Source organism: Brienomyrus brachyistius, unplaced genomic scaffold (genome assembly GCF_023856365.1).
Source record: "Brienomyrus brachyistius isolate T26 unplaced genomic scaffold, BBRACH_0.4 scaffold918, whole genome shotgun sequence".
NCBI classification, from domain to species: domain Eukaryota; kingdom Metazoa; phylum Chordata; class Actinopteri; order Osteoglossiformes; family Mormyridae; genus Brienomyrus; species Brienomyrus brachyistius.
The window spans coordinates 16,178-29,678 of record NW_026043193.1 but is presented as its reverse complement, the minus strand read 5'-3'; the positions used below and the strand labels follow the sequence as shown (position 1 = coordinate 29,678).

At 46.4% G+C, this 13,501-nt stretch overlaps 1 protein-coding gene across 1 annotated transcript; it reads right to left on the bottom strand.

Moving 5' to 3' along the window:
- Positions 1-595: 595 nt before the first annotated feature.
- On the bottom strand, positions 596-11,350 carry LOC125729953 (MAU2 chromatid cohesion factor homolog). Its single transcript, XM_049005746.1, has 19 exons — positions 10,843-11,350; positions 10,346-10,363; positions 10,048-10,113; positions 9,785-9,880; positions 7,902-7,996; positions 7,722-7,749; positions 7,327-7,482; positions 7,089-7,235; positions 6,883-6,973; positions 6,491-6,594; positions 4,731-4,808; positions 4,575-4,640; positions 4,414-4,497; positions 4,227-4,276; positions 3,849-3,926; positions 3,468-3,579; positions 2,710-2,800; positions 2,334-2,461; positions 596-1,903 (listed from the first exon to the last, which is right to left on the bottom strand). The coding sequence occupies exons 1-19, from the start codon at positions 11,074-11,076 to the stop codon at positions 1,826-1,828; spliced, it is 1,800 nt and encodes a 599-aa protein (XP_048861703.1). The 5' UTR covers positions 11,077-11,350; the 3' UTR covers positions 596-1,825.
- Between the last annotated feature and the right edge of the window lie 2,151 nt (positions 11,351-13,501).

Below are 13,501 nucleotides of genomic sequence, written 5' to 3'. Positions count from 1 at the left end.
CAGCATGTGGCAAAACCGAAAAACCATTTGGATTTCTACATCTGTATAGCCTATAAATACCCACCCATTTGTAATATGTATTTTAAACAGCTATAAGTATTGGAATTCCTTATTATGATGCAACATGCTTTGACAGTTCTGGGCAATTACAAAAACTCTCTCTTTATATTTTATTTCCAAAAACATTAACTGTTTCAAAAACAATGCTAGTACTGAAACATTTAAAACCTGGTGTCAAGTAATTGCCTGTCTACAAAGTAGAATTAGGATATTATACCTTTAGTGTTCTCCATAAGCTTTAGGATACGTCACACTTATCGATACTAAATGATGTATTTATTTAATCATAATAAAAGCTATCGCACAACAAAGCTGACTGACCGATAAACAAGTTCTTTTCATAACCCAAACATTAAATATTTGTGGGGGCATAAATAATAGACCACCACAAATACAAAGAATTTATAAATATTAAGAATTGAAAATCTGTATGCTGCACGATACAGTGAACATTATTCCGTACAGATCAAAATATTTGTATTTTTGCAAAATTACAAAAAATATATACAAGTACAATGAGAGAAAGCCAGATATGTAAAGTCTTGAAAAGTTTATTACAGATCTGATAGGAGGCAAAATTCCTACCGTTAGTTAAAAAAAAGTCACTTCGAACATTACAAAACGATTCAATGGAACAAGCAATTTTCTCAATCACCACTCAACAGCGCCGGCTGCTGGCAGGTCCAAGCACCTGCGCTTGATGATCAGTTACGGAGGTTTCTGTTCCCTATGCTATGTGTTACTAATGCACATGGTACAAAGTCAAACCGTTGAGCTAAATTATGCCCAAGATTTAATTTTCCTGAACTAAAATGTCATACAGCTTTTCATAGATATTTACACATGTGATTGTTTTAAATCACACGAGTTTCAATATGTATAAAGTGACAGCCAAGCCAAGTATTTGTCCTACTTATGACAAGTTGTGCTAATACTTATTAAAACCTTGGAAATGAAAACCACAATAACTTTAATCTTTTGCATGCATATGCAAAACAAGTCACAAGGTAAACAAAACTCTAAAATTGTTTCCTTTTCTATAGTTACAAAAATATAAATGTAAATAAATTAATTATATAATGGGTATGCATCTCCTTTTGTCAGCAATATTAATTTGTAAAACTGACCTGTGATGTACAGCCAGGTTCATATATGCAGCACAACAATAACTACATACATTAAAAAAAGCATAATATGGTGTAAAATTCAACTCGTTTGTGACGTTAAGCTGTGCTCTCCACCTAAAAAGTCTGACGCACAATGTCAGAAGGTTCATCTAGTGTCAGGACAGCAAATGGATGTTTTGATGACTTTCCTGTCCAAGAAGTCTATTGTCAATAACCACAATCCAGACTTGAGAGTGAGCTCCTAGCTGGAATGCTCTCACACCTGGCGAGCCCGGCTCCATCCCTTCCATGTTTTTGTTGGTTTCCTCCATCCCCATCAGTCACAGTACCACAGACGGTGTCCCACGAACGGGTCGTACCATGTCACGCAGTGGCGGGGGGGGGGGGCTGTCCATTTGAGGTAGGGTTGCTGTGCTGCTCATCTTCACCCACTCGTACTTTATCACCGTTATAAGCGCACAATTCTGGGCCACCAGAACATCCCCCCCCCATCCCCCACAAATAATTCCAACAATATACCAAACCTTAAATTAATGTCGGAAGAACTGAAGATGAAACTCAAACCGCTGAGCCCTTAAGGGTTTTGCAGGTTCTCTGGCATGGGAGACCCTCTCACAGTGTGATCGTCCCAGCTGACTTCACAGCAGACTGGCCAGGCTGGTGGTGGTGGGCCCATTCTGGGCTTGAAACGGGACCGGGGGTGGGCCGTCAGTCCACTGCCAAAAGGCACCAGAAAAGGGGTGTCACCACAGAAGAGTTTGTAGAGGACATCAGCTGCGGCACAACTGCTCTCATGTAACTGACTGTAAATACGAGCATTTTAAATCCACATACTTCCCATATATACAACACCAAGAGTATAATATCACACTGCATTTGATTAAGAGTTAAAGTATGAAATATTCAGCAACCTGCCAGTTTGTTTTACACAGACCTCATCTGTCCTAATTCAACCTTGATGTCATGTAACAGAATAAGTTTTACTGAGGCACAGAAATAACCAACAACTTGAAACAGTCGTCATTCCTTTGAAAAGACGACGGGTTGTCCTTAGCCGCCTTGGTGCTGCACTGCAGTGTGGGCAGAATGAGTGACGGCGCAGAGCGTGCTAATCCTGCGTGAGGCTTTAATGGCAGGCCCACTTACGCTGATGAGGTTGTGTTCGGGGAGGCTGCAGGCGGCAATGTGGTCCTGCAGCAGCTGCTGCGAGAAGTTCTGGTGCATTTGTGCCGCTTCGTGAGCATCTATCGTGTTTCCACAAGCCTTGTTCAGGTCTGACAAGAGGGGGAAAAAACGGAGCTGACTGACACCTCCCAGCCACACGGGGGCGCTCACAGCAGGCATTTCAGGCAATCATCAACAGGACAAATTAAAGAAAGGAACTATTAAACACCCCAGCCAGTGTCCCCAAATGTGCACCATTCACAAAAATAAGGGTATTCCAGTCTAGGGGGGGGAGGCACCACAGAAATGGTATGATTATAGGATTACGATGTGGCATGTGGATATAATTCAAATTTACCTTTTAGCAGAGCTGAAGACCACAGCTGGACAGACATGTCAGGGATCTTACTGGCAAGCTGCATGGCAGGAACCACCATATTGTTGCTCTCCTACAGAAGAGAACAGCTGCGTCAACACCAAGCTTATAAGGTACGTTAAGACTATGGTGCCTTCTTATGGTGAACTGCATTCCAGGCAAACGCACCCCATAAACTGAAGGCCAGTCACTTTTATGGAACTAACACACAACTGTAATAATGGGTCTAATACAACACCGATATACAACTCCAGTTAAAAGTTTGGACACGCCTGGCCACCTACAAAGGAGAGCGATAGTGTCGCATCACGTGACCAGGCCACCTGACTTAAACACAGCAGAAATTTCTTTGGAGGGGTTAGACCAGAAACTGAAGGAAAAGTGGCCAGTGAGTGTTCAGCATACATGCGAGGCCTCCTTCAAGGCAGCTGGAAAAGCCGCGCTCAAGGGCCCAATGGTGGGATCACTCCGCCAACCACGAGATCTGAACCAGCATCCCATTCGACCAGGCTGCCCCATCCCCCAACAAAGAAATTTTATTCTTTTTTTTACCTAGTACATAATTCCATGTGTTATTTATACTTTTGATGTATTCAAAATAATTCTAAAATGTAGATAATAGCACAAAATACACCGTATGGGTAGGTGGTCCAGACCTTGGACCGGCACTGTAGCTCCTAAAGCTTTAGCAGAGAGGGGGATGAAGCTGTGCAGACTCCCCTGCACAGAGGCCTGCTCACCCTGTGGTTTCCCAGCACATAGAATATGTGCCCCAGAAGGACGAGGGAACAGGCCGTCAGCCTATTGAGATCTTCTGCGTTGGACATCTTCAGCGTCTCTCGCAGGAAGCGCCTGAAACAGAAAAGCGCACAAGGTTCATGCCGCAGGTATTATTAGCGGCGACTCCTGCTGCAGGGCTGTGCGGCTGCCTGCCCAGTCGTCGCCCATCCCCTGTCAGGTACGGTTCACGTGGAAAAATTTGCTACCTCGTTAGGACTAAACGGTCACCTTACATTCATGCGATTCATTTCCATTTCACTGCAGGAGCTTACAAACTCGCTCTCCGTCTGGACAAACGGCCTCTGATTGGGGAACAGGAGGAGAAGGTGGTGATGACTTACTTGGCTTCGTTATAACGTCCTTGGAAGAAGGAGAAAAGTCCTCGGATGTAGAAAGCTGCGGCCCGCAGGCAGTGCGAGCTGAGGGGAAGAGTGGGAAGGAACACATATCAGTTTTAGAGGTCCAGCGCATTTCTTGGTCTGACATGCACAGGTGCCTGGCTTTTTAAAACCCACCCAAGTCAAAAATGCAACCTCTCTCTCATTTAGACTGTATTTGCTCCAAATTGTGCTTTACTACTTTAAAAATCTCTGTTTCAAACATCCAGTGGAATAACACCACCACCTGACAGCCTGGGAAAAATTAAAAATTAAAATAGCCGTCTTGTACAAAGCGGTATATACAGTACAGGATCACAAAATGAAAGATGTTTTACTTGCCTTACAGGAAAACTTTGATCTGGGTTTATTCTCTCCAGGAGACTGTACAGCTTTAAAGACAAAACCAAAAACTCTAAAATCAATACCTCACCACTGTGATTGACCTATTAAATTCCAGATCCCAGGAAATACTGCATAGCTGGGTTTTAATCACATATAGGCAGGTTTATAAACGTGATCCACCGACCTCCTGGTGTCGGTTCCCCTCCCTGATGTAGACACTGGCCAGGTTCGTCACGATGAACGTCCACAGCTCCTGGTGCGTGGTCAGCTGCCAGAAAGACTCCGTTAGGCACCCGTTCGAACCTGCAGCCAAATGCTCGCTCCACCACGGCCACAGAGACTCACCCGCAGCGCTGTGGTGAACTGCGCCTCCGCATTATCCATGCAGTTGACGGATATACAGTACAGCCCCTGTGGAAGGTGCGGAAATCGGCAGGTCAGACGCAATACTGCCGTAACTCTGAGTGACCCAAAGATAAAGGGGGGTGCGGGGGTGCTCACCAGCAAAGTGTGAAGCTGAGCCGCGTGACTGGAGAATAACCGGGGCGACTGCTGGCACAGCTGGCAGACCTGCGAGATCTAAGCGACGAGGAACACAGACAGACACTTCAGAGACGCCCTTCCCGCGCAGGGCCCCGAATCACTGACACCGGCAGAGACGCCCTTCCCGCGCAGGGCCCCGAATCACTGACACCGGCAGAGACGCCCTTCCCGCTCAGGGCCCCGAATCACTGACACCGGCAGAGACGCCCTTCCCGCTCAGGGCCCCGAATCACTGACACCGGCAGAGACGCCCTTCCCGCTCAGGGCCCCGAATCACTGACACAGGCAGACACTTCAGAGACGCCCTTCCCGCGCAGGGCCCCGAATCACTGACACCGGCAGAGACGCCCTTCCCGCTCAGGGCCCCGAATCACTGACACCGGCAGAGACGCCCTTCCCGCTCAGGGCCCCGAATCACTGACACCGGCAGAGACGCCATTCCCGCTCAGGGCCCCGAATCACTGACACCGGCAGAGACGCCCTTCCCGCTCAGGGCCCCGAATCACTGACACCGGCAGAGACGCCCTTCCCGCTCAGGGCCCCGAATCACTGACACCGGCAGAGACTTCAGAGACGCCCTTCTCGCTCAGGGCCCCGAATCACTGACACAGGCAGAGACTTCAGAGGCGCCCTTCCCGCTCAGGGCCCCGAATCACTGACAGGCAGTGACTTCAGAGACGCCCTTCCCGCTCAGGGCCCCGAATCACTGACACCGGCAGAGACGCCCTTCCCGCTCAGGGCCCCGAATCACTGACACCGGCAGAGACGCCCTTCCCGCTCAGGGCCCCGAATCACTGACACCGGCAGAGACGCCCTTCCCGCTCAGGGCCCCGAATCACTGACACCGGCAGAGACGCCCTTCCCGCTCAGGGCCCCGAATCACTGACACCGGCAGAGACGCCCTTCCCGCTCAGGGCCCCGAATCACTGACACCGGCAGAGACGCCCTTCCCGCTCAGGGCCCCGAATCACTGACACCGGCAGAGACGCCCTTCCCGCTCAGGGCCCCGAATCACTGACACCGGCAGAGACGCCCTTCCCGCTCAGGGCCCCGAATCACTGACACCGGCAGAGACGCCCTTCCCGCTCAGGGCCCCGAATCACTGACACCGGCAGAGACGCCCTTCCCGCTCAGGGCCCCGAATCACTGACACCGGCAGAGACGCCCTTCCCGCTCAGGGCCCCGAATCACTGACACCGGCAGAGACGCCCTTCCCGCTCAGGGCCCCAAATCACTGACACAGGCAGAGATGCCCTTCCCGCTCAGGGCCCCGAATCACTGACACAGGCAGAGATGCCCTTCCCGCTCAGGGCCCCGAGTCACTGACACCGGCAGAGACACCCTTCCCGCTCAGGGCCCCGAATCACCGACACAGGCAGAGATGCCCTTCCCGCTCAGGGCCCCGAATCACTGTCACCGGATTTTAAAGGCCCTGCTCTGAAGTATAAAGAGAAGATTTAGAATCAAATAAAAAAACAGATAAAAACATAGATCAGGCTATGTTCTCAGACATCAAAGAACCCTGCTTCGATAAATAACATGCATTTTACTATGACTTTGGCCAGCCTGTGCAGGCACGCACCATATCACGTAACGTGACGATTTTGTCTGTGGTTTCCTCCCCTTCCTCGTGCCATTTTTAAACTTTTCGACCCCCAAACAAAGTCTAAAGCGTACCTACACCCCCCCCCCACCCAGGCCAGTGGCGGTATGCCTACCTCCTGCAGAGCGGTGGCCTTGTGGCCGGTGACCAGCCGGCACATGATGATGTGCTCCAGGAGTATGACCTGAAAAGAGGATAGGATGGGGCTGCAGTCCAGCACTGCAGTGACAGGGTATCATTAGCAGGGGGCGCTAGAGTGACTTCAGGCTCTCAAAATGCAGTATTCGTAGTATTGACATGTTTCTCTACATTCACATCACTGCTCAAAACTCATCTCTTTAAATTTGCTTATTCACTTTAATTTTTAACTTTGTTATTTAGGTAGCTTTTAATTTATTTGATAATGGCAATTTTGAATGTATGTATACACATACAGAAGTAAGCACGTTCATACTTCGCCTTTAAATAAAATGCATTATTAAACCGCAGCACGGCAGGTTCGCGTACTTTTCAGCTTTTCCAACTGCATGAGTGCTTTGTCGGTGTATTTCTGTGCCTTCTCCAGATAACCGGCCTGCATGGAGTGCATGACCGTCACCTGCAAGACGAGCCAAGGGGTTGCATTAAAATTGCCAGCAGCGCATACAGGGCGAAGCAATAAGGCGACCACCAGCATTCGGAACCCTTCCTAATTAAAGAGGACTGAGATTTACCAGGTAGACCAGCACACACATGTGCTCCTTGGGCAGCCAGTGGAAGAGGTCGGCGGGGTTGCTGGGGAGGATCTCGTCGTCGTGGAGGGTGGAGATGGTCTGGATGCACTGCTGCAGCTGCTTCAGGCAGGGTTTCACGCTCTTCACCTGGCCGGCGCGAAAGCCGCGAACGCGGCGGACGTGAAAACCAGCCCAAACGCGCTCACTGAAATGCAGAGGTCCGCCTGAGGTCGCTCACCTGTCCCGCGTCCAGGTAGTGCGTCACCTGCAGCACCAGGAAGAAGACCCTGAGAGACTCCTTCTGGATGGGGTTTCCCTGCCAGTTCTCCACGATCTGGCCGCACAGCGTCAGCAGGGGGTGTACTTCCTGCAGCTTGCGCTCCATCAGCAGAAGCTGGAGTGAGGGACCATCACACAACGGCGGCGTCAGTCGGTGGACGACCACTGGCAGCTGCCGCCAAATCATTACATAATTAGCCAACTCCACTAACACTTTATAAGAGGAAAAGGCAAAGAATGGAAAGAGGCATCCCTTTTAGACTTTTATAAGTCACTTAATTTTAAGTCTTAAGGGGCTTCTATTAAGAACGATCCACGATTCCCTTTGTTTAATTAAAACAACAAAAGACTTACCATGCCTTTACTCAAGAGAAAAAGCGCCCTGCAGAGAAAAGAGGGACAGCACAGAATTTACACAAAACAGTCCAATGTGCCTTCAGTCGCTGCTGACCACACATACATTTAATAAGAGGACATTTTCAGCGCTGTGACAAACTGTCAACGTTATTACGGTCACAGTCGTGACTGCAGCACCTGGTGTACTCAGAGCCGACGACCCTCGCATACTCAGCCCCGACACCTAGAAGGTCACACGCGGACACCAGATCCTTCTCCAGCGTGTGGAGTTGCTGGGGAAAAAAAACCAATAAGTCACAATCAAGATTTATAACCCTGAACTTTTGGAGAATCATCCATACCAACCACATCAGAAACACCTGCATTTCAAGGCACTAACTAATAATTGAATAAAGGGCAAAAAGTGCTTAAAAGCATATACAACCACTCCTTGTTTAATGACAAGCGACCCGAGGGCAATTCCATAAAGCAAGATTTCTTCATTAGCCAGATGACTTAAGTCAAACGTAAGGATTGTCCAATAGGAATGTCACTTGCCTCTGTTCCTATTAGATTTCAGGTTTGGCTTACATTAGCCAGCTAACTGGGAAATCCTGCTTTATGGAACAGCCCCTAGGTCATTAAGTGAAATCACAGTAATCTAGGGGTGACTGCGACTGCCATTTTGCAAATTCTACTCACTCTCACTCCTATGTGCACTGGTCAGAATTTTTCTTTTTATTATCGTATTTGCGAATCGTTACTAACCAGCATATTTACTAATCCGGGAGGGGTTCTAGTGACTGACATGTGCCAGATTTGGCTGATGGGACACGACATAACCTGCCGCCCATCTAACTCACTCCCTGTTTGTGAGAATATCCCACCTCCGACTGGCACCAGACACTTTAATTTGACATTATTTATTTATTCAATCCACTATATTTATTCTGTCCCAGAGTAAATATGCACAGCTACGCATATCACTCACTTTGTGAGTGTTGTAGTGTGGTTTATCAGTATCTACAGTAGTTCGAATCCCCAACCAGCAAGGTACCTGCACTGCACTTCTCCACAGGCACCAAATAATACAGCAGCCTTCTGCTATGTCACATACGAGCTAAATTCAGAGGACACATTGGTGTGTCGATCATTTTTCACTTAAACTCCTCCCGCTTACATCAGTTTCCCTTGATGAATAACATCACCACAAAGTAAAGTTGCTCTGTTACTTTTGTCAGAAACTGAATCATGAAATGCAACACTGATAAGTCATTGTTTTTTCCCTATTACTCTTAAAATGCTGCATGCCCTTGTTTAAAGTGTGATTAATATTTACAGTTAAATAGTTATCGTTTCTGCGTGTTATTCACGTGAAATAAATATTTAAATATAGCAGTTCTGTTACTGTTATGGGGCGGCATGGTGGTGCAGTGGTTAGCACTGTCGCCTCACACCTCTGGGACCCGGGTTCGAGTCTCCGCCTGGGTCGCATGTGTGCGGAGTTTGCATGTTCTCCCCATGTCGTCGTGGGGTTTCCTCCGGGTACTCCGGTTTCCCCCCACAGTCCAAAAACATGCTGAGGCTAATTGGAGTTGCTGAATTGCCCATAGGTGTGCATGTGTGAGTGCATGGTGTGTGAGTGTGCCCTGCGATGGGCTGGCCCCCCATCCTGGGTTGTTCCCTGCCTCGTGCCCATTGTTTCTGGGATAGGCTCCGGACCCCCCGCGACCCAATAGGATAGGCGGTTTGGAAAATGGATGGATGGATGTTACTGTTATTTTACTACATAAAAAAACAGGCTTAATACCACCCATTGGCCCCCCCACCCCCAAAAAATTGGCATCGGGCACTGAAAAACCCCCATAAGTCAGCCATTAATATAAACACTTGTGTCCAGCCCCTGTTTCAAACTGGGCTTTGTAAGTTTAACGCTGTGAAATTCCTCCCAGAGTTACTTTCTGTTTGTGTGTTGCACCCTGATCCCAGGTAAACATTATTTCATTCCACCGTATACCAGCTTAAGGATGACATGACAATAAAGCCCACTTGACCTAACCAAAGGGAAACCTTGGACATACCGCGAGCTGGAACAGTAGTCGACAGTGCCAGTAGGGGGTCTGCTGGGAGATCTGGATTGCTTTGCGCAGCAATGGTTTTGCAGAGTCCACCAAATTCTGCAGAGAGAGAAAGTAGCGTGTCATTAATTAGACATGACATTTCAACTTTTTTGCTTTAACAATTTCCAACACATATGACATATGTAAGAAAGTTAATATAAACGAAGAACAACTGTGCAGAATATTTTACTTCTAGGCTTAAATTTGTGTTAAATAACTCTTACCTGCTGGCAATAGAGTTCAGAGAGAAGGCTTGCAGCTTCAAATTTGACATCTTCAAACTGAGGAACCTGTTAAATCCTGTAAAGGAATCTCTTTCATAGTAACGGAAATATCTAAATAACATTAAAGTGACGGGGAAGTCCATCTTTAGGTCATTCAGTCAGATAAATTCACAATAAAACTGCGTGCACAAAAAGGTACATCGTCAATTAAAATATTTGGCTCTGATTTTGCATTAATGACCCGCTACTTAAATGACAAACACAACCGGACAGGTGCTAGTCTGACAAGAAAGGATACTTGTTGTGAAATGATCCACTGCAAGGAAAAATAATCATAGATGAAGAATTATTAAAAGACACGCACATTTAAAAACACACATATTACTTGAAAACAAATTGTATGTAACAACTACTTTAAAAAAACCGATGCAACAAGTTATCTGCAAGTGAAGCGAGCGTTATACTTACCATGAGGCAAATGCAGCTAAATGTGCAACTTTAAAGTATCCAACGTGCATTTCTTATTTTTTTTTTTAGTTTATATTGAAAATAGGCTACGGCAGGCTAAACTCTGCCTGACTAGGAAGTTGAAACGCAGGGTAGTACCTGGAAAGGTCGGAAAGCAGATGCACACACGTATGTATGGGTAACATAGATACTCCTGAGGCCGGCATGTCTGACCAGCGGCATTTACTCGTAAAACTACATCTAAGTGTCATGGAGCATCGTATGCGTGGCCTTTTCCGTCCCCCGCCTCCCTCCCGCATCCCCGGCATTTCCCAGCCTATCCCTCACCGCTTTCTCCAGATGGTTCCGGGCGAGCTCACTGTTCTTCGTGTGGTGATAAAGCACCGAGCCGAGCTGGAGGTGGGTTCGCGCCTCCACCCTTTGCGGCGGCTTGAACTGAAAGACAGCCTGGAGACAGTGCACGCATAGGCGAATCTTAGGGGGACTCGACGTGCGGAAGTGCTCTGCGAAGCCCAGCAGGGCAAGGTACCATGATTCCGGGGCCTCACCACCAGACGCCATTTTGCTGATAACAACAACAACAAGTACTGGCGCTGATCCACCCCACGTGACTTCCGTGAATACGGCGAACACGTGACGAGATGGCTGGTCCCAAAGGCTGCTGGGATGTGTAGGCCGCGTGTTCCATCGCGGAACAATGGATATGGAACTAAAGGACTGAAATATACGACTGACAAATGCAAAATTGACGATATGAGTAGCAATGACATTTATAATGGTCTGCCTTAAATCTCTAATATAGGTCTAACTGTACTCTTTTCTACCTGCTATTTCTTGTTCACATTTGTTAAGAAATTTACACTAAGTGACTGTCTTACGCTTAAAAATATATCGAAATCCTTTTTGAAGAAAGTATAACGAATAACGAAGAACATATTTAAACATTGTTAACTTAAGCTGTTAATTCATATAAACGCGTTGATAGTGGTTTTCCGGTGATAGATTAAATAGCTCTATCTGTGTTTTTTTGTAAGGCAAGTGCCACAGCAACATTAGTTCAGTGTTTCTCAGATAGTAAATTTAGAGACGTCATATTAACCTAATATTGAACAATCACATTTTAATACAGCTGTAATATATTCAGAGGTAGATAGTTCAGGTCTAGAAAGCAAAAATCCAGACCAAGATTTTATTTCATCCAACCAGTTGAATATAAAGAGTCGCCGTTTTAGAGTATTCAGCTGGTTGGTTGAAACAAAATCTTTTTCTGGATTTAACAATGTTTCAAATATGTTCTTCGTTATTCGTTTTACTTTCACAAAAAGGATTTCAATATATTTTATGTATCCACTTCTGGATATAGCACCTTTCGGACATATAAACAATATCCTGATGTATCCTTGTACAAACAAGGTAATGTGCTTTTTCACTTGAAGTTAAATAAAATTAATTTAATGGACATATAAAGGGGCGATTATCGCTGTCGCCTCACAAGGCATGACAACTCCTGCGATTCAGGGTGTAATTAATTTTGAAGAAGCAGGCCTATCATTAGAGCTTTTGGTATCAATATGAAGGACACTGAAGTGACCCCAGGCATCAGTTGTGATTAATAAAAGCATTATTTTAGTATGTAGGATGTAGACATCATTACTAGCCCACACTTTCCTTTGAGTCCAGCTCACTTTTCTAATAAAACATGCCCAGCTTAGAAGTGTAGCATGAATTACAGTATACAGGCAGCATCATTGAACTGCACCGTTAAATGATTTAAATGTCACACTGTAAACATGGCACTGTTAAATCTGCCTCGAACTCTAAGCCACCTGGTCACTTAGCAAGCGTGCTCACAAGGCCAGGTCCCAGTCCCTGATTGGAACTCACCTCTTGCAGGTTGGAGCCTGGTTCTGCTGCGCCTGACCTTCCCCATTATCTCCAGGGACCCGATTGTCATCCGCGGATGTCACAGTCAACAGAATCCGCGCATATTTCATGGACACATCTTATCGGGGCTTTTTTAAGGCCGGGCCTCCCTTTCTCACTGCAGGCGCTGCAGTAGAAGCCTTTTAACTCGACCAGAAACAGCTTATCTCGCCTGCCAGCTGCTGGTAGGATGGCGAATCCTTGCCTGCCTTCATCTGCCAGTGACAGCAGCAGCCATTTGTGGCATGGAGTGAGATGGAGCACTTAAAGTGATGCGATCCCATCTCTTCTTGATGGGATATCGATAATACAATTAATATCTGACGCTGCATTGGATGTAGTCCTTCCTCCAAACCCCCCCCAAACTCTTCCTCATAGTGATCATATTCTTTTCTGGCTGCCTCTGCCTCTCTTGCTCCGCAGTTTGAATGAATGAAATTGGGCCATTGAAATGTTGCCGTTAATGAATTGGCCCAGGACACTAGAGAAAGGAACTTAACCTCAGCTTAACATGAAGGGGATTGAACAGAACTGGATAGACATCAGATGGTGAAAATTTACTGTACTTGGTAGATGATTTTTGATATAGATAGTATTGCCACCTTTGTCACCTTTGCTGTGTGTGTAGAGTTTGCATGTTTTCCCTATGTTGCGTGTATTTGCGTGTTCTGCCTGTGTTGCCTGTTTGCATGTTCTCCATGTGTTGCATGTGTTTGCATACTCCCCCCATGTTTCATATGTTTGCATGCTCTCCCCGTGTTACATCGGTTTCTTGCTAGTTATTTGGTTTCCTCCTGCAGTCCAAGAACATGCCTCTAAATTGCCTTTAGTGTGTGAGAGCATGCAGGAACAGGCAGTGTTTAAGATACATATATTTAAAATATCTATTTCAAATACACAATAGGAATTTGTAATTTGTATTTCAAAGGGTTGATGAAAATGGCTTCATATTTTGTATCAAAATACTTTAGTGCTTTGTATTTTTGTAGTTTAAAAATACTGTAAAATACTGCATGACAATGCATGCAAATGTAAATGCAAAATAATACCTGGAGCCTCAGAA